Raw genomic sequence first — 22,865 nt, 5'->3', positions numbered from 1 at the left:
TAAATGGCTGAAGTGCACCCGTGCGCGAGAGACGACGTCGACCTGCCTCCGTCAAAACGCCTCCAACCTGACCGAACTGTTGGCCAACCTGCTTTTTATTTGTATTTTGTTTTTTGGTTGTTTTTGGTTGTTTTTTGTTTTTACCCGCCTGCTTCTCGTCATGTTTCCTCGAGGTAACCAGTGGTAAGCCGCCAATTTATTTCATAAACGTATCCATTTGAAAACCAAGACAAAACAAAACAACAACAACACCGTTTTCTAATTATTAGTCCGATGGAGTAGGCCGACGAGGACTTGGAGCAACTTCATACACCTCCCGTTGCAATTGAAGAAAGCATTCAGAGGGAAGGACAAAAACAAAAAATGCATGCTGAGCCGCGGACATCATCTGGAGCAGTTAACGATCAATATTTTTCTCATAACGTGAGAAAAACCATTATGCGCACCAGTCGATGTAAAAATGTGCGACGGAAGTTGCCTCTGATAAGTTTTGCTGTGAGCGGGATGAAAAATTGAGTAGAATTTTAAATCTTATTCATTGCAGAAATGCTCCCATTGCTCAGTGGCTAAGAAGAAATTAATCTGATTGGACGGAAAATAAAAGCTCTTTTATAATTGCATGCAAAGAAACCAATTTCAAGACAAACGGACAAATGAATGATACGGATTGTCGGTAATAAATCGCATGAGAATAAAGAGTTGTCAATATTTGTGAAGGTGTTGTTTCTCCTTCATGAAATGATGTCATATTCGTGATTGGGACGCTCATAAAGACGATCCTAACAATGGTGAGGCAGCAGGAAGTGACACCTCTCGCTCTTCCGACGCCGCAGCTACACCTACGAGGACTGCAAGGCCACGGCCGATTGGCTGCTGGCTCAGACCGACGTGCGGCCGTCCGTCGGCATCGTGTGCGGCTCCGGCCTGGGCGGGCTGGCGGCCATGTTGAAGGATCCGGTGGCCTTCAACTACAGGGACATTCCGAATTTCCCACAGAGCACCGGTGAGTTCGGCTGGATAACATCCACGCGCGGGGTTGCTCTGACTCCCGTCGGGTCTTGTACAGTGCACGGACATGCCGGACGGCTGGTTTTTGGAACGTTGAAGGGCCGACCGTCTGTTTGCATGCAGGGCCGATTCCACCTGTATGAGGGCTACTCTGTCCAGAAGGTTGGCCGGCGAATACTTTTTCCCTTTTAAACTCGCACCGTACGGCAATGCGCCGCCGGGGAAACCCACGACGGCGTTGTTTGTTGCGTCCAGATCACGCTGCCCGTGCGCATCTTCAAGCTGCTGGGCGTCGACACGGTGATACTGACCAATGCGGCGGGCGGTCTCAACGAGGACTTCAAGGTGGGAGACGTCATGATCTTGAAAGATCACCTCAACATTCCGGGCTTCGCTGGGAACAACCCTCTCGCTGGACTCAACGACGACAGGTAGGACGCAGCGCGCGCAATTCCCGGAGCATCCGGCGCAGAGGTCAAGCGTGCCTTGCGCGGCCCAGGTTTGGCGTGCGCTTCCCGTGCATGTCCGACGCGTACGACCAAGAGCTTCAGCAGCTGGCCATGGACGTGGGTCAGGAACTGGGCTTCGGAGACTTCATGAAGGAGGGCGTCTACTGCGTGCTCGGCGGTCCCTCGTTCGAGACCATCGCCGAGTGCAGGATGCTGCACAAACTCGGCGCTGATGCAGTCGGTGAGTTGTGTCGGCTAAAGAGCGGCAAGGGGAGTCCTTACTAAATGTGAAGTTCTTAGACGAGCGAGTCCGACTGGAGTCAAATCCGTGAGGCGGCTGACGGCTCCTTTTCGCGCGGCAGGCATGAGCACGGTCTACGAGGTGATTGTGGCTCGCCACTGCGGCATGCGCGTCTTCGCCCTGTCGCTGATCACCAACCGGGCGGTGATGGACTACGACAGCGAGGAGAAGGCCAACCACGAGGAGGTCCTCCAGACGGGGAAGCAGAGGGCGGAGCAACTGGAGCAGCTCATCTTCACCATGGTGACCAGGATGGAGCACAACAACAACAACAACAACAACGACGGCGACGACGACGACGCCTGAGCCTTCCCCCAAAGGTCAAACTTGCATTCCGGTCCATTCCGTTCCTCCTCCTTTTATTCGACTTGTAAGTTAATTTGATTAACATGTACAAATGTGATGGAGTTCAAATTGTTTTTACTACTGTTAATAAAAATTATTTATTACAACACACTCCATGACATTGATTGGCCTTTACAATGCGTGTAAAAAGGACGTTCTCCGCGAGAGTTACAAAAGTGTTTCTCCAGCATACACACCGTATACATGCATGTCATCATTGTCACGCTTATATACTCGTCGCTCCCAAAAAATGGCGACCGCTTTGGCACGAGAAGCACAGTTTGGAAGCCTTGAGAGCAGACCAGTGGTTTTCAAACCGGGAGGTGCGCCCCCTCGGGCCCGTGGAGCATGGGCGAACGTTTCTGCTCCATTGCAAGAAGACAAAACCAAACCACTGGTCTCGACGCAGAGTAATGCAAATGTAGAAAAATGGTGAACACGGCCGCCCCACACGAGATGGGGGGTGAGGTCACAAAACGCTAAACTCACTTCCGCCACAACGGAGGTGTCAAACTCGAGGACTGGGGCCCAGATATGCCCGTCGCATCACTTTATGTGGCCCACCAAAATTCACGAGTGTCTATTTCATGTTTCCTGATTAGTTTTTTTTTTAACTTCGGGGCTGAAAATTTGTACCAAAAGTTGCACTTTTCCCTTGACTTAATCTTTTTTCACCAAATCCCTTCTTAACCAAAAAGCAATGTAACACTTAAATGATGTAACACTTAAATATTTACATATAACTTTCAATGACGTCTGATTTAAAAAAAAAAAAAAAAAAAAAAGTTAACAAAATACACTACAAAAGAAAAAAAAATGCTCTATTAGGCTTTTAAAGGGGACAAATTCAGGATTAATTTAAAATACATGCCCGGTGGACTTAATTTGACCTTTTGGCAACAACCATCGTTCAACTGTTCAATGATTTGATTCGAGCGGGAAATCGTAACTAGGATGTGGCCTGTGACCAAAAAAAAAAAAAAAACCTGACATCCACGCTCCGTGGCAATTTACGTCATTCGCAACATGACAGCAAGACGCCGTGAGGGATTGAGGTCACGGCATCCGAAGGCACCGGGTGTGCCGCCCGCCGGCGTCTAGGCGAACATGGTAAGGGAGAGCCACTGCAGGAAACAGGAAGCGGCGACACGTGAGCAACAGGAAATAAGCTAGCCGTGAGCACATTTCCCGTTACCTGCGAGAAGTTGAGCGCGATGAAGCCGTCTGCGTCTGTGTCCATGATCTTGAAGGTTTCTGTCGAAGCAGCGAGGTCAGGGCGGGGGTGGGCTGGGGCGGGTGCGGCGGAGTCACAGAAAACACTCACTGAACATTGACTCCAGGCGGACCAGACACGTGACAAAGTTGTCAAAGTCGACAGCCATGTCCGCCTCGGTGTAGCGCAGGATGATGAGCTGGAACAGGTGATTGGTCAGCTTGAAGCCTGCCGCGAGAAGGAAAAAGTTAGCGCCCGTGACGACCAAGCGGGCGCACCCACCCGGCCGGGCGTCGCACCGGCGGACTCCAGCGCCATCCTCATCTCGTAGGAGCTCATGCTTCCTGACTTGTCCAGGTCAAAGTTCCTGAATATGGTCTGTTCGCAGGAGCAGGAGAGCGCATGTGAGTCCAGAGCGGGCTGCGCGAGCGAGCGACAAAGTTTACCAGGTAGCGTTTAATCTTCTCCCACAGCACGTGGAACTCCACCAGGCCCAGCTTCCCGCTGCCGTCTGCCTGCGACCACGTTGAGGAAAGCAGAAGTTGAAGACCCGAGCCTCAAAATTCAAAAGGAGACCGGGGGCGGCAAGGATACATCCATGAGGTTGAGCATGCTGCGACACGCCGCTTTGGTGAAGCCGTCCGCCTTGAGGTCTTTGTCTGTTGCCACGGGAACCGTGTTTATGTCCACGCGCACGAGCCGAAGGCGCGCCGCTCATGTACTTACGCTTGGCGATGATGCGATTCAGGATGGTCTGCAGGTCATTGATGCTGATCTCCATGTCCTCCGGGGCGCGCAAAGGTCAAAGGTCAGACAGGAAGCTGAAGCACGAAGGAGCGTGTGCGCTTACCGGACCGGCCAGCTGTCGGAAGAGACTCTTGAAGCCGGCATCGATCTGACTCTCGTCCAAGTAGTTCTGCAAGGACAACACAAGCCTTGACGCCGGGACGGCAGCGCCACCGAGACCCAACGAGCGTCGAGTTCTTCCGCCGGTGGACCAACGAGGCCTTCAAAATGATCAAAAGCACCGACCTTGATTTGCAACCTCTATTCTAAATTCTTGGTTCAGAATTTTTTCTTTTTTTTCGGTTTACAGCCTTTTACGCGTTCCTCTGTCAAATTAATCGGCCGAGGACCTTCCGCGGGACAATGACATCAGCAAAGTTCTGGATTCTGATTGGCTCCTCAGAATAAAGCTCGTTGCAGCCAAGCTTGAGTTTAAAAAGAAAAACATCTGTGAAAATCTTCTCACACTTTTACATTTAAAAGAAGGTGAAGTATGACATATGATGTATTTGTAATGTTACCAGATCGATACCGATTCTGACCTATTCCGGCCTTTACATTTTTCATTATTTTAATTTTTACGCAGTATAAAGGCTTTCCATCATTGCGATATGATGCTGGCGATATTGCGAGGCCCAGGTCCCGAACGCACGGCCCGCTGCGACGCGCTCTCCTCACCTCGGTCGGAAGCTCCGCCACCACGTCGTCGTCCAGCTCCCTGGCGCGCAAAGACTTCACGTGAGCGAGCGGCCACGTTTGCGGGGAGGGGGGCGCGAAAAAAGCGTTACTCACTCGGAGTCGGCGGGTTTCTCGGAGAAAACCCGCAGGACGAAGTCGGCCTCCTTGTGGGGCTCAAAGGTGGACGGCACGATGACGTACTCGCCGGCCGGGAGTCGCAGACGCGAGCTGACCTCCCTCAAGTTGATGAAGAGTTCGGAGCGCGCGCTAGAGCCGTGCGTCAGGAAGAAGTTCTGCTTCAAGTGGACCCGCGTCTGCCCTTTAGCCTGAGAGGGAAGTCGGTTACCGTCGCCATTCTGCCTCGAAGGCAAAGAACCCGATCGGAAAGCTCCTACCTCACCGGGAACCTGAAAATAGAGGAATCAATGCCATGACCGAGCAGGAAAATCCCCACCGCAGCTTTGCGGGCAAACACCGACCTCGTAGACGGCGAAGCCGATGGTTTCCATGTCTTTCCCTTCCCGCCGCTTCTTCCTGCGGTCCTTCTGCATGAGCGCCACCAGGAAGCTGCAGTCCGACATGCCGGGGGCGTCGGGGTGCTGCAGCAACAACTTGAACTGCGGATTCAGCCAAAAGGTCGCTGGACAAAAAGAGGTCATGAGTCAGCCTCGCGTCATAAGACACCCACGCCGCCCGAACCTTCCCCTACCCGGATAGTTCCGGCAGCCTCCGGCCGTACTGCCCCGTCTCCACTCGCCGGGATACAGCGACGAGCTCCACGTCTTCATCTGGCTGCTCCCGAGGGCGTCGGCAGTCAGGTTGCAGATTTCCAGGCGGCTGAACTCGCGTAGGAAGTCGCTGAAGGACAACCTGTGGCGGGGGCGGGGCCCATGACGAACGACCGCATTTCGTGGAAGCAAACGGGAGCAGACTCACCAGAATTCGCCGTCCTCGCTCCGGTTCTGTAGGCGAGCGCGAACGCCGCGGTCCACGCTGTCCCATTCTCGAGAACTGTGCGGAAAAAGAGTCAAGGGAATGGAATCCACCGGCAGGCGAATCTTTGGAAGGTCTGCCGACAACCCCCAGAAATGCGCGTGTCTAACTTGTCGCTCCAAGCCCCGGTCCACTCCACCTCCCCCCACGGGTTCCTGATGCGGACCAGCTTGGTCAGGTTTCCGCGGAAGACCACCTAAGAAAATATGGTGGCCCGTTGTCAGCCCGGACAGGGAGACGCAACGCCGCCTCCGCCGCCGCGGTGCTCTCTCACCTCCTCCAAGCCCGTGACGGAGTACGCGTGGCCCTTGACCAGCTTCTTGAAGGTGACCGCCTCCATGTCTCTGGAGCTGGTGATCTGAGAGGAGGTCGGATATGTGCAAGTCAGAGGTTGTTACAGTACATAACGTGACATGTTCACGATCCATCTTTCATAGATTACACATCCAATATGGCAACCAGAGCGCCGTATCACAGCACGAGGACAACCCGCCCCGACGTTCTGACTCACGTCAATGGAGCAGCCGAGCAGCGAACCTCTCTCGATGGCGCGGCCCATGATGCCGAAGAGGTCGGAGGGCGCCTTGCTCAGCTCGAACATTTCCGTCACGCCGCCCGTGAAGTCCTCGAAGCCTTCGGACGTGCTTCCCCCCGACAGCGCCTCGTAGCACCCGTTCAACCTGCCGAGTCCACGTGTGATTTCGCCGGAGCCCGACCCGGACCCGGCCGGCGACTCGGCGCTCCTCTTACTTGGCGTACGCCTTCTCAATCAGCGCGCTCCAGAACTCGCCGCCCTCCGCCGAGTGGACGAACAGCAGCTTGCCGTCCTTCACGGGCAGACGGTCGTCGATCACCACCTCCACCCACTCGCCGAACTGCCAGAACTGTGGACACGGGAGCCGAGTCGGGCTCCTGTCACCACGGCAACCCGACATCCTCTGTCCTCGGCACACAAGAATCACCTGAAAGTGGAAGATTCCCGCGTATCCCTGCTCGAAGCTCTGTCCGTGCGGGACCACTCGGTGCAGGAGGTTGTCGTTTAAGGTCAGCGAGGCGATGGCCGCCAGCAGCCAGCAGTCACCTGAGCACGTGCGCAACGTCACCAGACTTTGAACATTGACTGGACGCCATATCCATCGCAAGATCCGACATTGCGCAAACTTGTAGAACGACTGTTTTGTTTTTTCTCTCTCTTCCACTACTAGTGCTACGCTAGTATTTTCGTACATCAACTACTGCGTAGTCTATGTGACAAGTGAGCCACAGCGCAACTGTACGCTAGTTGATAACCGTGTGCTACTAGAGAAACGATAAAACTCTTCACATGTCGTCTTTCGCTTGTAGCTCACAGACGTCATCCAATCCGCTGTCCTACCTGTGTGCACAAATGTCATCGCAGTGGAAGGCACTTGTGTGCTTTTCCGCCCCCAAGTGGTGCGGAATGCACATTTGCGGATGTCCCGCGTGTCTGTGTGTGTGGCTGAATTCTCAATGTGACATTCGGCGCTCACCCAGAGCTCCCTGGCAGATGTCGGTGCGCGTCGCTCCGTCCACGATGAAAGCAGGACGCTTGCACAACTCCTGCAGATACACACACATGTTATTGGTGTTTGCCAACCTTTATTAAGTCTCAGCACATTCATTGGAGATTCTAAATTGCTTCGTCGGTGTGATTGTGACTGTTGTCCGTCTCCATGTGATTCATAAATTCGCACTTGCTAGATCAGGAAGTATCCGGCACCGATTCATAGGCTGCGGCCTTGTCGTGAGCTGCATGGCCAACTTTAGCATCAGGCTAGCACGCGAGGGCCTGCCGCACTGACGTTCATAAATAGATTTTATATTTTATAAGCGCTATTTCCTGCGTGTGCGTGCTCACTTGAAACGCTGCTAAAAAAAAAAAAAAAAAAAGACCCAACAAAGAGGATCTATTTGTGTCGTCGCGGACGTGGCCGCGCTTGACTTCACGCAAACGTGTTTGTCCAAAGCGGCGTGTGTGTGTGTGTGTGTGTGTGTGACGCGCAATCCCGGTTGACGCCGACACGCAATACGACGAGCACGTCCCGGAGCCGTTCGCCAAGTGTGGGCTCCCCGAAGTCGTGCGATAATGTGAAAAACCACGGAATAAAATGTCCAATTCATGCACAAAGGGTTGTGTTGAGTCCTTGTTTTCAAACATATTGCTCGGTTCCATTTCTGCTTAACTCACGTGTAATGCATTTCAATTAAGCCATTTTGAAATGTTTTTGTTCATGAGGTTTGATACTCTCACCGTGGGCCTCATCCAACGCACGCCGTACGTCTTGGACGACCTCGGTCCGAGCTCGTTGAAGCCCAGGGAGGACGCGGCGCAGGGGAACAGGCTGTCCTCAAAGAGCTTCCCGCTCTGGAGGCATCGCGCCCGCAAGCTCTCGTAGTCCTGACCCAGGAACTTGACGGCGTTGTCGTTGAGGCCCAGACCTTCCTGCCGGTCCCTCAGATTACGCAGCTGCGCCGCCGCACCCGTGGCACATACGGGCTCCACCATCTTGCGACGTCAAGTGTGTCAAGGTTCCGACGTCTCTCGTGAACGGGTTAGAACCCGCCTGCTAGGATTGTTGGGATGATGGGCAAACAAGAGGAGATGATTTCGAAAAGACTAGCCCCGCTCAGGAATTTGTCACTCGTAGGCTCAGAATCAAATATCCTGTACGGAAGCGGCTGTCTCTTACATGCCAGCTCCCGAGCTGGTGTGCCAACTGACACCCGAGCTCAAAGGCACGACTATATGCAAACAAATATGCCTTTCTTCTTTATCATACACAACTGATTGCAACACTTGGCGTTACATTACACTCAACATGTTTCAGTACACAAGAAGCATGTCAACACACACGCACAGTTAGCGAGAAAAAAAGGTCAGGGGTCAACGCTGAGTTTCGGGTGATGGGCGTGGCCCCTGCGTCGGCCGTCAACGGTCGGGGGACAAGCAAACACAACTGCGCCCTGCCAGGGTCACGTGACGACGTTCCTCACCCACCCGACCTCACTTCGCGATTTCCACGTGGGGAGGAAAAAAAAAAAAACAACTTCTGGGAAGGCTGCGGAAGTGTTGCGACGTCAAGGAAAGCTTTGCAAGTGAAAGAGTGCGGAACTACAAGGTTTTACCTGCACGCGTGCACGTGTCCTCTCGTGGGTGAAGCCAGTCGTGGCCTTCTGCCGTCTTTTTCTCCTTCTTCCTCCTCCCTTTTGTGCCTTTTTTTGTTCTTTTTGCCTTCTCCCCCCTCGTACGTCCCCTTCTGAGTCTGTCGTGCTCGTTCGGGTCGATGTCGTGCGCATGCGCGAAAAGAAGGGAGTGGATGGTTGTTGTTTTTTATTATTTTTTTTTTATTTTCGTTTTTTTTTTTTAGTTCGACATCACTGTTCAATCCACTACAACCTTCAACGGACACTAAAACACACAGGTGTTCAATACATTCCTAGACAGTAACCATAAATGATACCATCATATGATGGCATGACAACGCATCGAGCAAATATTTTTAACATTTCAAATAAAGTACACAAACGGGTAAACTTGCGTGAAAATTATATGCACTGTCAACATATGTATGTAATCCTCAACGTAAACGTGGGTATAATAATACAGCAACGTCTTTTCGGTGTACGACTACATTTCCCAGCAGTCATTGTACATAATCCATTTACGTGCCACGAGCGCCGCCATTGAAAAATTCAACATGGCCTCCGACGCGCCACCGGGAGCCGAGGCTCACCAGTCCGATTTGGGGAACGCTATCGCGGCTTTGAATTCCTGGAGCCATCCGCAGCTCCAAGCCAAGCTGGCCGAACTGGGCGCACCCGTCATCGGTAAGAAAAGAACCGAGCAAGGCCCGTGCAAGCCGTGACTGAGTCTAGCCTAATGTTGCTATGCTAACGATTGGAGCTAACCTGTCGCCGCTTTTGTTGTACAACAAGCCAACTTTTGTCTTCATTTCCGATAGGTTGTGTATTTTTTAACGAAAAAAAAAAATCCCAATCTTCCATGTATTTTCAGGTGTTTATTATTCCTACTGTGAGCTCGTCGTTGTTACGAGTAAAACACATTTTTTTTTCTCCCACCTGTGTAGGTCCAAGAGATGAGCTGATTGACAGACTGAAAACTTACATGATCCAGGTAAGCTCAAAGGATCCCTTGTCCTTGTTATTTAATGTGTTTGTGCGCACAATCGTGAGTTTTTGTACCCCCCCCCCCCCAGACTGGCATCTTGTTGGTAAAACCTCACGATGACAATGGCGTTGGGCCTCAGGTACACTTTTCACACGAATAATGATTGTTTCATCCCACAGCACGCCTTTCTTGCTCATTGTCGTGTCACCTACACACCAGATGCCTCCCAGGATGGCGGGAATGCTGCACGGCTCCATGAACATGATGCCCGCCGGCATGCACATGCCCATGGAGGGTCCCGGCATGCCGCCCCCGGGTCTGTCGCAGGACGACCAGCTGAAGATGGCGCAGCAGAGGGCGGCGATGGTGATGCAGCAGGAGGAGCACGATTCCCGGGTCATGGAGGACCAGGACCTCCTGGAGCAGCAAAACAGGGTAAGCGGAGGAGGAGCAAACGCACGTCCGAAAGAACGAGGTGACGTCACGTAACCTGTTTGAAACGTGGCCATCCAGGCCGCCATGCTTTTGGAGCAGGAGCGGCACCAAGACATGGTCAACATGCAACAGGGCCCAGCAGGCAGATCGATGGCTCCCGTCACCGCAGTCCAATGTATGTAGGAGAGATTGTACACGGTGGATGTCCTTTTGTCTTTTCACGGTCTGCTTGCGTGTCCCACAGTGGCTTTGGATCCTCACGGGGCGCTACCTCCGGGCATTGCCATGCTCGCTGCCCAGAGACATAGATTGCCGCCACCCCCGGGGGAGGACAATCGGGAGGTGAGCAGCCTGATCCTAAGCGACAGAGTTTGTTGACATTGTCACGCATCACGGTTTGATGCGCGACTTTCCACTCGAGGCCTGGCAGAGCGACGAGATCAGCATCGGGGGCCCGAAGATCCCTCAGGCCTTGGAGAAGATCCTGCAGCTGAAGGAGATCCGGCAGGAGCAGCACGTGGACCCCGCAGGTTGACGTCGTGGAACCACAGGACAACAAGACCTCTTCCCTGCCACGCTGAAGCGCGTCTTGTGTTTTCCGCCTGCAGAAGCGACAGAAGACGACGGGCGTGCGGGCGCAAACAACTCTGTGCTCGGCGCACTGGAGGGGGGAGACGACGACAGCCGCATGTCCAAGAAGGATGTGAGTCTTCTTCCTCTCACCGGGTTATTCTCCTCGCCGGTCTTTTTTTTTTTTTTTTTTACGTAAGCCCCTCCCATCAGAAGAACCGCCGGCGCAGGAACCGCAAGAAGAAGAGCAAGAGCAAGCGTGCTGAGGAGAAGAAGGAGCAGGGTCACGAAAAGGAGGACGGCAGCGTGAAGGACGGGGAGCCCGAAGTCGAGATCGAGTACGTCGGAGAGGAGCCGGACATCTACGACTCCGGCTACATCGTCTTCAAGCGCATCTTTGACGCCTTCAAGGTGAGTCCGCTTGTCATTGGCTGGCGTGGAACGGACGTGACACCAACAATAATTTCGTTAACAGCTCACTGACGATCTCAAGAAAGAGAAGGAGAAGGAGCCGGATAAGGCGGACAAGCCAGAAATCGGCTTCCTCCGGAAGAAAGGTTTCGAACTGGAGAAGAAAGACAGCGACGACAGTGATGAGGTTAGACCTTTGACCTTTGACCTTTTCATGTCAGCACATCGGTTTGGGTTGCGTTTCTCACTGTCCGCAATATAGGGGCCTTTCTAAACAGACTTTTCCCCACGCCCAACAGGAAGTCCGGCCGGACGTTCCCAAGTTGTCAAAGAAGAAGTTGAGGAGGATGAATCGTCTCACCGTAGCCGAGCTCAAGCAGGTGAGGCCCTCTGTCGCGCGGGCGGGCGTCCGTGACCACGACCTTTGCCCTGTCCCTCGCCAGCTGGTGGCGCGCCCGGACGTGGTGGAGATGCACGACGTGACTGCGCAGGAGCCCAAGCTGCTGGTGCACCTGAAGGCCACCCGGAACACGGTGCCGGTTCCTCGCCACTGGTGCTTCAAGCGCAAGTACCTTCAGGGCAAGAGGGGCATTGAGAAGCCACCCTTCCAGCTCCCGGAATTCATCAGGAGGACCGGCATCCAGGAGATGAGGGAGGCCCTGCAGGAGAAGGTGGGTCGGGCCAGACGTGCATTTGGCAATTGAGGAGCCCATCACGATCAAGTGCGACGGATGTTTCAGAATTGAGCTGTCGGCTGAAGGCCGCGTTGCGTCGCATGGCCGGCGCGTTGCCCCTCGCAGCAACTCTGCGTAGGGGAAAAAAAAAAAAAAAAAAAAAAAAGATGCTGTGCGCGGAAAGCCGCGGAGTTCATCTCCCGTGATTGGTCCGATTTAGTCACGTGCCGTGATGACTTGGCGTTCCTTACCGGCTCCACGTACCACAGACGCCGCTTCCCCTCTCGATTGATTTTGCGGCACGGTTAATCGTAGCGGTCTGATCATCTCATCTCGGTCCATTTGTTCAAGCGGAGGGAAACTCCACCTGGCGGCGTACTGTTTATTGCATCTTGCAGGAGGACGCCAAAACCATGAAAACCAAAATGAGGGAGAAAGTTCGTCCCAAGATGGGGAAGATCGACATCGACTACCAAAAACTTCACGACGCCTTCTTTAAGTGGCAGATCAAACCCAAGCTGACCATCCATGGGGACCTTTACTATGAGGTGAGGCCACGCGTCGCGCGCTGCCGGGGCCCCATCGCTGACTGTGCGTGCTTGCAGGGTAAAGAGTTTGAGACCCGTCTGAAGGAGAAGAAGCCCGGCGACCTTTCCGAGGAGCTGCGCATCGCGCTGGGGATGCCGGTCGGCCCGGTGAGTTTCTCCGTCCTGTCGCCGTGCGGTGCTGGCGTTGAGCACCTGTCATTGGGGCGTGTTTGTCTCCTCTCCCAGAACTCGCACAAGGTTCCTCCCCCGTGGCTGATCGCCATGCAGAGGTACGGCCCCCCTCCGTCCTACCCCAACCTCAAAATCCCCGGACTCAACTCGCCCATCCCGGAGGTAAACGGGTGGCATTGCCAGAGGGGGCCAAAGTCGCTTGTCATTAATTAAGTACCAGCACAGACATTTATTTTGTCAACTCCATTCCTTCAAGATGCAAATATTTTGTGGACTCTCCATTTTGGTTAAAATCTTAACATGAAAGAAAGATTTCTCATATATGTATTATAACAATGAGCACCCCCGGTCACGAGCGGCACATTTGGGAGCTTCTGTGTCACCTCCTTTTCTTCAGAACTGCACCTTCGGTTACCACGCCGGCGGCTGGGGGAAGCCCCCCGTGGACGAGATGGGCAAACCGCTTTACGGCGACGTGTTTGGGACCAACTCGGGCGACTTCCAGGTGAGTCGGCGCCGTTCGCGGCCCGAAGACTCGCCGGTGAAATGTGCCGACTGATGCGAGCAGGCCAAAGCGGAGGAGGAGGAAGTGGACCGCACCCCGTGGGGCGAGCTCGAGCCGTCCGATGAGGAGTCGTCCGAGGAAGAGGAGGAGGAGGAGGAGAGCGATGAGGAGAAACCCGACGAGACTGGATTCTTCACGCCCGCGGACAGGTAGAAAACGGCGGGGCGGCTCGGGCGGAACGTCGGGTCAGGTCAAGTCACTGACGGAGCGACGTCCTTTAGCGGCCTGATCACGCCCGGAGGCTTCTCATCCGTCCCCGCTGGCATGGAGACCCCTGAACTCATCGAGCTGAGGAAGAAGAAGATCGAGGAGGCGATGGATGGGTGAGAGACTTTCCCCTCGGTTGTGTGTGTGTGTGTCTTCCTCTTGATTGAAAGTGTTTCCCGTTCCTCCAGCAACGAGACGCCTCAGTTGTTTACCGTCCTTCCCGAGAGACGAACGGGCCCGGTGGGCGCCGCCATGATGGCCTCCACGCACATCTACGACATGTCTGCGGTAAATAGTTGCGCATACTTTCAACTTTTTTGTTTTCTTCTTCTTCTTCCTTTGTGGCCAAAGTTTCACGTGTTTGTGCCCCCAGGCCATGGCGGGACGCAAGGCCGGCATCGGCGATACGCACGGCGTGGAGGTGGCGCTGGGACCTGACGAGTTGGAGCTGGACCCGATGGCCATGACTCAGAAGTACGAAGAACATGTGCGCGAGCAGCAGGCGCAGGTGGAGAAAGAGGACTTCAGCGACATGGTGGCCGAGCACGCCGCCAAGCAGAAGGTATGCAACCGCGGCCCGGGTGGAGAATTGAACCACTTTTTACTTTGAACGTGCAGTAGAGAAGCGAAAAATCTCATATCTACAGAATGAAAATTCTGATAAATGTGCTATCGTCAAACACTGCCGTCGACATGTAAAGGCTGACTGCGATACGCGCGCATCTGCATCTTAAACAAAAACACCCCGACCGCGTCAAAACGTATACATACATATTTATGTCAGAGCACAACTGCTACATCGGCTGGCCGATGGACTGGGAAGCTTATGGCAAATCAATACTCTCTTTGGATTGTTCCTCACCGCTTTAGTATGAACGTCTTCATTTGTGGCTTCACAAGTGGACTTGAGTGTCTTGCACCGTTTGCATTTTGTTGACGTGTTGAAAATGTCCCCGTGATCCCCAGCAAAAGAAGAGGAAGGCTCAACCGCAGGACACGCGAGGCAGTGGCAAGAAGTACAAAGAGTTCAAATTCTAACCGAGAAGCCCTTTTATTTCATACGTGTTTTTCCCCTACGCTGTGACAACGCTGTTGTGTTCCCAGGATTTTTTTTTTTTTTTTTTTTGTAAATAAATACCATCCAAACAAACAGTTTTTCCTGTCGTTCTTTGATTCAAAGGTTTCGTTCTCGTCCTGTGGCAGCCTGCCAGCAAACGAGTGTGGATTTGATAGACTTAGCATCAGTTGACACTTCTTTGTGTGAAAGGTGACCCTGGTTGGGATTATCGAATAAACTCGTCAATGGATTTGGATTCCTCGAGGGTGGCCACGCCCTCCACTTGACAAAACGAGAGCGATTCAAAACGTTTGCGTCCGCTCCTTTGTCGACGTGGAAAACGAGCTCCGTTTTTGCATCTGAGGCAACGCGTTTTGCGTTTTATCGAACGAGAGCGCGCACGCTGACGTCCGCCCAGCTGCTCCGCGCGCTCCCGCGGATTTCCGCTTCCTGCGTGCTCGGCGACGAGCTCTGCCTCGCGGCCATTAGCGCGCGCGCACGACGCCTCCGTCGAATCGAGCTGGGGGAGACCAAACGCGGAGGAGAAAGCGCAAAAAGGGACGGCAGGCTAAGCCTCCCTTTCTCGCCAGCATGGAGCGAGGCTCGGGGGGGCCGCCGCAGCCGTGCAAGCCGGTCAGCATCTCGTCGAACCGGCCGGTCCACATGAACTTGTTCGCCACCTGGGAAGTGGACCGTTCCTCGCCCAGCTGCGTGCCCAGGTACGAGGTGGGGGTGGTGGGGGGGGCGGGGGGGGACGGTCTTTGAGTCATAGAAAGGGTTAGGGTCACCCCTTTAAAAAAAAAAAAATAGGTGGGCACCTTTTGTTTAACTGGCATCTCTCGCATGTATCACATGACCCCCAAACGTCACTTGCTGCCCAATTCCGACGTCTCCGTCCGTTGATGACGTCAGATAGCGTCGCCTCATTTCATCCGAGTGTGTGTGTGTGTGTGTGCGCGCGACACGCTCGTGTAGGCCGCGTTAAGTGGTAGTTGCAGCACGTTGCCATGGCACCGCATCCTTTCAACCACTGGCGTCCAAGATGGCTGTCTTCAGTCTTTTGTTGTTGTTTTTGTTGTCACAAGACCCCGAGCACTTCCTGTCAACCAGTGGTTTTCAAACTCTTTTTGGTGAATCAAACGATTGTCCAGCTATTGTGATTGGTGGTGGTGGGGGGGGGGGGGGTGCGCAATGAAACAACTACCCCCCACCCCCAGTTTGAAAACCACTGCCTTCAAGATCTTGAAATGAACTAAAGTCACTTGATTGGCTGCCCACTCGCAGAGAACGGGAAGCTCCGGCTGGCCCGAGTGCCCTCTGACCTCAAGGTGCTCACGCGCACATGCGACGAAACAAGCCAGTCACCGGCTGAGTTGCGCTTTCCGTCAGGAAAACTGACAAACGGTCAGCCGAAGTGAAAATTATGGACGGATTTTCTTTGTGACTGCAAAAGTCTTGGGAAATGTTGTGGCACGTCTGATTTCCGAGAAAACAAACGTATCGTAAACCAGCGTTCCATTCTCACTGCGCTGGCTTGATGGAAATGTATCGTGAAACAAATGAGCGGTGGGAAAAGTGGAGTGTGTTGTGAGGTCATGTGATCAGTCAGCTGACAGTTGCTGCGCACGCCGCGTCAGGCTCTTCAGTTTGACCCTGAAGAAGCTGGTCCTCCTCAAGGAGCTGGACAAAGACCTGACCTCGGTGGTCGTCGCCGTCAAACTGCAGGTGAGGGCCCGCGGGTCGCCCGTGCTCGTGTGGACACTCGCCGGCCTTGTGTTGCGTTCAGGGCTCCAAGCGGATCCTGCGCTCCAACGAGATCGTCCTGTCGTCGTGCGGCCTGACGGAGACCGACCTTCAGCTCACCTTCTCTCTGCAGGTTAGCGTCACGCTAGCGTCCTTTAAAAGCGGGTTCATCAAACTGGGAGTTTTCGACAACGGGCCGCCAATAGATACCAGCTACTTCTCAAGTCCGTCCATTTTCTGAACCACTTATCCTCACGAGGGTAGCGGGAGTGCCGGAGCCAATCGCCAGCAAATCGCAGGGCAGATAGAGACAGACAAGCAGTCGCACCGAGGGACAATTTACAGTCTCCGTGTTTTTCGGGTCGGGGGGGATGCGGGAGGAAACTGGAGTGCCCGGAGAAAAGCCACACAGGCACGAGGAGGACATGCAAAGTCCCGGATTCGAACGCCGGACCTCAGAACTGTGAGGCGGACGCTCGAACCAGCTGTCCCACCGTACGGACTACTTCTCAAATCAGTCTTGCCGACGTAGCAATTTGCTCGCTCGCTATATTGCAGGACTATTGCCACCGCTGCGAAAAGTCAATTGAATTATTCTGCCACGGAAAGTTTGAAGAATACTGAGCTTCTAATTGGTCCAAAGTCAAAAGTTGGCAGAAGTAGCAAGTGTAGAAGTTCTGTCAAAACAAACTGGTTAAAAGCAGAAGTAATGATTCAAATCCTTTCCTGCTACGTGCGCAGTACCCTCACTTCCTGAAGAGGGACGCCAACAAGCTTCAGATCATGCTGCAGCGCCGTAAGCGCTACAAGAACCGGACCATCCTGGGCTACAAGACGCTCGCCCTGGGCCTCATCAACATGGCCGAGGTACGGCGCCGGTCCACGAAGGGGGGGGGGGGGGGGTCACACGCGTGACGGCGCGTGTCCTTGCCCAGGTGATGCAGCATCCGAGCGAGGGCGCTCAAGTCCTGGGGCTGCACAGCCAGCTGAAGGACGCCTCGCTGCCCGTGGCCGAGATGCGCGTCTACTCGCTGTCGAGCCAGCCCATCGACCACGAGGGACCCAAAGCAAAGATGTCCGGTACGACCTCCGCCGCCCGATGCTCTGAAAAGGTACCGAGCGGCCGTCGTCGTCTTCTTTCCAGACCGATCCCCGGACATCGACAACTACTCCGAGGAGGAGGAGGAGAGCTACTCGTCTGAGCAGGAGGGCAGCGACGATCCCGTCCACGGACAAGTAGGGGGCGCTCGTGGCCGACCGGCGCCAAGCACTCCCTTGTTTGGACCGCTAACGTTGCTCTCGCCGTCCTCCCTCCAAGTACCTGTACGACGAAGATGAGGAAGTGCGGAAGAAGAAGCCCAGGCGGAAGCTGGCGTCCAACGCGGCCATCACCCGGGTGAGCTCCTGTGCTCGCTCGCTCGCTCGCTCGTCACGCATCAACTGCTCCTCTTTTTTCCCGTTGATCGTCTTCATCTTAACTTGCAGCAGCCAAACATCAAACAGAAGTTTGTGGCCCTGCTGAAGAGGTTCAAAGTCACCGACGAGGTACGGCGCTTTTTTTTTTTTTTTTTTTTTTTCTGGCGTTGTCCTCGGCTCACCCCGTCGTCCCCCTCGCCGTCGCGTCCAGGTGGGCTTCGGGCTGGAGCACGTGTCCAGGGAGCAGATCCAGGAGGTGGAGGAGGACCTGGACGAGCTCTACGACAGCCTGGAGATGTACAACCCCAGCGACAGCGGGCCGGACATGGAGGAGACCGACAGCATCATGAGCACGCCCAAACCCAAACTCAGGTAACGGCTCCCGTTCTCGAGTTTTCTCTTTGATCCTGCCAGAGCCTCGTTTAGTCGCAAAGTGGAACATTGCCGCCAAGGAGCAAGTTAAAGTGCTTAGGCCAGGGGGCGTTCCTACAAATTTTTTTTTTTTTTTTTTTTTGGGGGGGGGGTGTTCTTTATGCGCAGGCCCTTCTTTGAAGGGATGTCTCAGTCCAGCTCCCAGACGGAGATCGGAAGTCTGAACAGCAAAGGCAGTTTGGGCCGGGACGCTCTGAGTCCGGTACGATTTCGGGCGGGGCTTTTCACGGGCCCTCCGTGTGTGTCCGTGGGTTTCTCGCATCTGATGTGCATTCCTCTGCCAACAGGGGGAGCCGCCACCCGCGGACAGGATGAAAACATCGCGCAGCCGAATTCTGGACGAGGCGCTGTCAGAGAGCGAGACGCTGGTACGAACTTCCTACTGAAGGATCGCGGGAATTGTGGTTTTTAGCGGTCTTTTTTTTTTTTTTTTTTTTTTTTTTTACTTACTCACTGTGACACCCTCGTACGTGAGAAAGGAGAACGTCAGCCGCTCGTGCACTTTTCATTTGTGGCACTAGAACGTAACGTAAACAGGAGGAGCTTGCGCACACCGGAGCTGCCGTCAGCCGCCGCTCACGCCTAGTCACTCACGCCAGGCCCACCTCTTTTTATGGGGTCTGGAATGAACTCCGCCCACCATGTATGATATTCATTTGACCTAAATTTAAATGTCCGTCTTAAAATTATGTAAAAATATGCAAAATGTCGTCAAGAAAATGAATAAAAAGATGTGTTTTCTGGTTGTCCCAAATACGTTAGTCTCCATTGACTTTGAATTGCTCTTGGCGGCCCCCTGGTGGTCGCGCGGCCCGAACTCGCTGCAGTTTGCTCCTCTGGTGTTTGACGTGTCCGTACGCAGGAAGGGGCGGATCAGGAGCTGCTCGCCGACGCCGCCCCGTGCATCACGGTGTCTGCGGCAGAGAAAACTCGTACGCCCGTCAAGACCGAAAGCCACACGGTGCCATCGCCCCGGTAACCGGCGCAGCCCGCCATATTTGTGTGCAGCGGCCCAATTTGGCCACTCGCCTCCGAAGGGCAAAAGCTAAGCCATCTCTCAGTACCCCAGCGCCGACTGTTGACAATCGCCATGAAAAAAAGTCTCTCGGTGCGCAGGTCGGACGGAGGCCACACGCCCTCCAGGCAGAAGCGCAGCAGCGGCACACCCGTCAAGTCCAAAGCGCAGAGCGAGCGTGCCAACAGTTCCGACTCGGAGAGGTCACCCGAGCTGGGGCACGGCACGCCGGTAAGCGCGGCCGCCCGTTAACCGCTCGCTGCTTGCCGCCCTTTAAACCGAGCGTGCCCGCAGGTGCTGAGGAAGGCCGTGTACGACCAGCTCAACCGCATCCTGTTGGCCGACTCGGCCCTCCCGGAGAGCCTCATCCTGGTCAACGGTGGAGACTGGCAGGGGCAGGTAGGCCCGGACCATCCGCCCGAGAACGCGTCTGCGCCTGCATTGTCACGTGTGTGTGTGTGTGTGTGTGTCAGTACGTGCTGGAGCAGCTGCAGGTGCACAAGCACCCGGTGGTGTGCACGTGCTCGCCGGCGGAGATCCACGCCGTCCTGTCCGCCATCCTCACGCGCATTCAGAAGTTGTGAGTTCCTGTGTGGCGCCTCATTCCTCGCGTTTTGACTTCCTGCCCTGCCTTCGAAATCAGGATTTGTGGTTTTTCCCTTATCGACGCTTGTTTGTGCGGCTCCGCGCAGCTGCAACTGTAACGCGTCCATGCCGCGCGCGGTGAAGGTGGCGGCGGTGGGCGGCCAGAGTTACTTGGCTGCCATCTTGCAATTCTTCGTGACGCAGCTGGCCAACAAGACGTCGGACTGGCTCAGCCACATGCGCTTCCTGGTGGTTCCTCTTGGTACGCCGCTTGAAAAGCCCACCCGCCCGCCTGCGCATCTCGTGACGTCGTTGCGTTCCCCCCTCAGGCTCCCATCCTGTCGCCAAGCATCTGGGCGCGCTGGACAACCGCTACAGCGCCGCCTTCTTGGACGGAGCTTGGCGAGATGTCTTTAGCCGCTCCGAGGCCCCTCCCACAGGTAACACCCCGCCGGTGGTGTCGTCATTGTCGTCCGTGTGGTCCAGAACAGAGGTAGGGGACTCGAGCCACGGGCCTTGACACGCGTCTCCGGCCAAAGCGTGCGCGAGTGCGATTCTCCACACGCGGCCGTAATGGCGTGCAGTTATGAATGTCTGAGAGAATGCATAATCAAGCAGCAGAAATGTTGACGTCACATTAACGTGAAAAAGCAGACTCATACGGGCCAAAAAATGGGACTAGACCTGCACCGCGAAGGTAGTCTTACATATGACTTGCACGTACAGTATGTGACGTACTCCCACCTCCGGTCCAGACCAACTGGATGTGGCGGGAAGGATCGCCCAGTACATCGGCGGCGCCACGCTCACGCACCAACTGCCCATCGCCGAGGCCATGTTGACCTGCAAACACAGGACGTGAGTAACGAGCCCGCCGCCGCACGCCTGGCGCTCAACGTGGGGTCACTGACTGCTGACGTCTCTCCGCAGGCGGGAGGAAGACTCCTACCAGAAGTTTATTCCCTTCATCGGCGTGAGTGCGCGCTCGTCTTTTGCGCTCAGGCCCGCGGTTTGGCTGACGTTGCTTCCTGTTGTTGCAGGTGGTCAAGGTGGGCGTGATCGAGTCCGGACCCTCGTTGGCCGGTGAGCAAACGCACCAGACCGACGGGCGCTCGACGACGTAGCGGTTTCACGTGTTTTTCCTCGCTTGTCAAGGCGACGCAGAGGACGGCGTAGCCGTGAGCTTGACCGTCCCCTCGTCGTCCCCTCCCTCCCACGGCTCCCCCGCAGGGATGATCAAGGAGGCGGCCACCCCCCCCTCGTCCCCCTCCATGGGAAACGTCGCCGCGCAGGGGTAAGACCGCGCCCGCGCCCGCCGTGCCGTTCGCAGGAATAACCGCCCGCGCCCACCGGCCCCCAGGAGTCCCGGCATGTCGCACGGCGTGGACGCCATCGGCCTGCAGGTGGACTACTGGCTGGCGTCGCTGGCCGAGAAGAGGCGGGAAGGCGAGCGGCGCGACACGGCCTGCAAGAACACGCTGAAAAGCGCCTTCCGCTCGCTGCAGGTCAGCAGGCTGCCGGGCGGGGGCGCCGGCGGGGGGGGCGAGCCTCACGCCGTTCAAGTCAGCACCATGGCCATGACGGTGGTGACCAAGGAGAAGAACAAAAAAGGTGGCAAGGGAATCAAGTGCTCTCCCCCTCTTTCCGGAATGTTCCTCTCACGGGGCGTCTGTGTTTTCCAGTGGCCACCATCTTCCTGGGAAAGAAGCCCAAAGAGAGGGAGGTGGATTCCAAGAGTCAGGTGATCGAAGGCATCAGTCGTCTCATCTGCTCGGCCAAGCAGCAGCAGACCATCCTGAAAGGTAAACGCGACAATCTGGGAATGGTTTTGTCCAAAGCGCGCCTTCCGTGGCAGACCCGGTCGTAGTCCTGACCCTCTGTGGCACATAACGAGCGAATACCTTGGAACCAAACTTTCAGGCCTCGTAGACCTGACCCTGTGATGCAAGTTCTGTCCTTTTGATTTGAGTCTTTTGTTTTTGTTAAATGCAAAAAAAAAACAAAATAGTCATTTGAAAATGGGAAGTACGGATGGATGCACGCCGACGTTCTCTTTCTGTCGCTCACCCCTTCAGTTTCCGTCGATGGCGTCGAGTGGAACGACGTCAAGTTTTTCCAGCTGGCTGCTCAGTGGCCTACTCATGTCAAGTACCTTCCTGTTGGACTTTTTGGCTACACGAAGCCTCCCTCCTAGGCGGCGGCGGCGGTCCACTTGACAACTTGGCTTGATCTTTGCCCGTCCTCCATCCTCATCGTGCTTTTATGCAATCCAGACAACCTGCGAGGTCACAACAGGACCTCAAATACAACAGTGTTGCCCTGCTAATCCATGAGTAATTGAACCTCCCCCGCCCCACACACACAGAAAAAAATGATTCCATTGCTGATAAAGCCTCCAAGGTGATGGGTTTTTTTTTTTTTTTAGACAGAGCTACGGCTCGACTAAATGAGGCTGGTGTAGGTACGTTTTGTCGATGAATGATGGAAGAACATTGTGAATAGGTCAAATTGTAACTATGTCCACATCGAAAAGAGGCGACGTACGTTGGAAGAACGCAGAAGGGGTTTGCTGTGCCCCTGTGTGTGTATGATGTGTTGTGTGAACGCAACACATAGCACTTGTGCTCCTTTGGGCTCAGTTGTCAATCAAAACTGAGGACTGCTTGACTCAGAAAAAAACAAAAACAAAACAACAACAACAAAAAAAGTGAACATTAGTGGTGGAATGTGTGGAAGGCAATGAGGGTGCTGTCAATAGAAAACAGGAAGTAGATTTTTTTTTTAATATGCATTTCCGTGGTGCTGAAAGGTGTTCTTTGTATTCAAGTCAACGTTTCACAGAATTGTTGTTTTGTCGCTAGTAAATGGGCTCCGGATGTACGTTATGTGCGACTTGTGGAGAGCTATTATGCACACATGCCTTTTGTCTTTTAAGCGTTTTGCCTCTTAACAGTAATAATGATTGTACATATGTGACATTGTTTCATGTTTTGTAGTTCTGCTTTTTCATGGTTGCATTTGTCAGTCAAACAAGTCAACAGAAAGTGCTTGTTTGATTTTGTTGAATCAAAAAAAAAAAAAATGGCACATCTGGATACTGTGTGATCTGGTGT

General features: G+C 54.3%; 4 protein-coding genes across 5 annotated transcripts; 3 read left to right on the top strand and 1 right to left on the bottom strand.

The window, feature by feature from the left end:
- pnp5a (purine nucleoside phosphorylase 5a) lies at window positions 1-2,214 on the top strand. Of its 2 annotated transcripts, XM_061808989.1 has the most exons (7): window positions 1-183; window positions 270-423; window positions 834-1,003; window positions 1,067-1,170; window positions 1,264-1,439; window positions 1,508-1,698; window positions 1,820-2,214. In XM_061808989.1, exons 2-7 carry the CDS (start codon window positions 368-370, stop codon window positions 2,062-2,064), a joined length of 942 nt encoding a protein of 313 aa, XP_061664973.1. In that variant the 5' UTR covers window positions 1-183; window positions 270-367; the 3' UTR covers window positions 2,065-2,214. The 2 variants fall into 2 exon arrangements, with proteins under 2 accessions (XP_061664973.1, XP_061664972.1); XM_061808988.1 differs by lacking the exon at window positions 270-423 and having other exon boundaries at window positions 2-183.
- Window positions 2,162-9,419, bottom strand: capn1 (calpain 1). The gene is made up of 22 exons (XM_061808998.1): window positions 8,921-9,419; window positions 8,046-8,361; window positions 7,285-7,354; window positions 6,736-6,854; window positions 6,524-6,657; window positions 6,285-6,453; window positions 6,048-6,131; window positions 5,884-5,969; window positions 5,717-5,791; window positions 5,490-5,650; window positions 5,260-5,420; window positions 5,176-5,187; window positions 4,895-5,106; window positions 4,781-4,820; window positions 4,167-4,232; window positions 4,043-4,100; window positions 3,911-3,975; window positions 3,763-3,831; window positions 3,616-3,694; window positions 3,428-3,544; window positions 3,299-3,357; window positions 2,162-3,227 (listed from the first exon to the last, which is right to left on the bottom strand). Exons 2-22 carry the CDS (start codon window positions 8,298-8,300, stop codon window positions 3,201-3,203), a joined length of 2,118 nt encoding a protein of 705 aa, XP_061664982.1. The 5' UTR covers window positions 8,301-8,361; window positions 8,921-9,419; the 3' UTR covers window positions 2,162-3,200.
- Window positions 9,420-9,452: 33 nt separating this feature from the next.
- Window positions 9,453-14,645, top strand: sf3b2 (splicing factor 3b, subunit 2). Its single transcript, XM_061808973.1, has 21 exons — window positions 9,453-9,622; window positions 9,883-9,929; window positions 10,012-10,062; window positions 10,143-10,358; window positions 10,437-10,533; window positions 10,603-10,700; window positions 10,780-10,888; window positions 10,967-11,061; window positions 11,142-11,339; window positions 11,404-11,526; window positions 11,639-11,719; window positions 11,783-12,010; window positions 12,412-12,561; window positions 12,619-12,708; window positions 12,787-12,894; window positions 13,130-13,237; window positions 13,301-13,446; window positions 13,519-13,620; window positions 13,693-13,792; window positions 13,878-14,066; window positions 14,471-14,645. The coding sequence occupies exons 1-21, from the start codon at window positions 9,493-9,495 to the stop codon at window positions 14,540-14,542; spliced, it is 2,538 nt and encodes an 845-aa protein (XP_061664957.1). The 5' UTR covers window positions 9,453-9,492; the 3' UTR covers window positions 14,543-14,645.
- A 125-nt stretch (window positions 14,646-14,770) lies between these two features.
- LOC133494806 (phosphofurin acidic cluster sorting protein 1-like) lies at window positions 14,771-22,847 on the top strand. The gene is made up of 24 exons (XM_061808972.1): window positions 14,771-15,280; window positions 16,199-16,286; window positions 16,348-16,437; window positions 17,046-17,171; window positions 17,240-17,384; window positions 17,449-17,540; window positions 17,623-17,700; window positions 17,790-17,849; window positions 17,932-18,092; window positions 18,261-18,354; window positions 18,440-18,520; window positions 19,015-19,127; window positions 19,269-19,398; window positions 19,462-19,566; window positions 19,641-19,747; window positions 19,860-20,014; window positions 20,082-20,192; window positions 20,508-20,610; window positions 20,683-20,725; window positions 20,793-20,835; window positions 20,908-21,046; window positions 21,113-21,363; window positions 21,435-21,554; window positions 21,828-22,847. The coding sequence occupies exons 1-24, from the start codon at window positions 15,153-15,155 to the stop codon at window positions 21,944-21,946; spliced, it is 2,682 nt and encodes an 893-aa protein (XP_061664956.1). The 5' UTR covers window positions 14,771-15,152; the 3' UTR covers window positions 21,947-22,847.
- Window positions 22,848-22,865: the final 18 nt, after the last annotated feature.

Source organism: Syngnathoides biaculeatus, chromosome 21, assembly GCF_019802595.1.
Source record: "Syngnathoides biaculeatus isolate LvHL_M chromosome 21, ASM1980259v1, whole genome shotgun sequence".
NCBI classification, from domain to species: domain Eukaryota; kingdom Metazoa; phylum Chordata; class Actinopteri; order Syngnathiformes; family Syngnathidae; genus Syngnathoides; species Syngnathoides biaculeatus.
Note: the sequence above shows the minus strand (reverse complement) of the source record. Positions and strands in the feature narration are given on the sequence as shown.

What these genes read in the sequence shown, in the direction of transcription:
- capn1 (XM_061808998.1), bottom strand. Translation starts at nt 8,300, where the DNA reads ATGGTGGAGCCCGTATGTGCCACGGGTGCGGCGGCGCAGCTGCGTAAT. An exon ending in AGGCTGCCGGAACTATCCGG is followed by an intron (nt 5,421 to 5,489) that starts GTAGGGGAAGGT and finishes CTTTTTGTCCAG; the next exon opens with CGACCTTTTGGCTGAATCCG. An exon ending in CCGCCTGGAGTCAATGTTCA is followed by an intron (nt 3,358 to 3,427) that starts GTGAGTGTTTTC and finishes CTGCTTCGACAG; the next exon opens with AAACCTTCAAGATCATGGAC.
- LOC133494806 (XM_061808972.1), top strand. Translation starts at nt 15,153, where the DNA reads ATGGAGCGAGGCTCGGGGGGGCCGCCGCAGCCGTGCAAGCCGGTCAGC. An exon ending in GGTTCAAAGTCACCGACGAG is followed by an intron (nt 17,850 to 17,931) that starts GTACGGCGCTTT and finishes CGTCGCGTCCAG; the next exon opens with GTGGGCTTCGGGCTGGAGCA. An exon ending in TTGACCTGCAAACACAGGAC is followed by an intron (nt 20,611 to 20,682) that starts GTGAGTAACGAG and finishes GTCTCTCCGCAG; the next exon opens with GCGGGAGGAAGACTCCTACC.
- sf3b2 (XM_061808973.1), top strand. Translation starts at nt 9,493, where the DNA reads ATGGCCTCCGACGCGCCACCGGGAGCCGAGGCTCACCAGTCCGATTTG. An exon ending in ACTGGGCGCACCCGTCATCG is followed by an intron (nt 9,623 to 9,882) that starts GTAAGAAAAGAA and finishes CCACCTGTGTAG; the next exon opens with GTCCAAGAGATGAGCTGATT. An exon ending in TCCTGGAGCAGCAAAACAGG is followed by an intron (nt 10,359 to 10,436) that starts GTAAGCGGAGGA and finishes GTGGCCATCCAG; the next exon opens with GCCGCCATGCTTTTGGAGCA.
- pnp5a (XM_061808989.1), top strand. Translation starts at nt 368, where the DNA reads ATGCTGAGCCGCGGACATCATCTGGAGCAGTTAACGATCAATATTTTT. An exon ending in GCTGGACTCAACGACGACAG is followed by an intron (nt 1,440 to 1,507) that starts GTAGGACGCAGC and finishes TGCGCGGCCCAG; the next exon opens with GTTTGGCGTGCGCTTCCCGT. An exon ending in ACTCGGCGCTGATGCAGTCG is followed by an intron (nt 1,699 to 1,819) that starts GTGAGTTGTGTC and finishes TTCGCGCGGCAG; the next exon opens with GCATGAGCACGGTCTACGAG.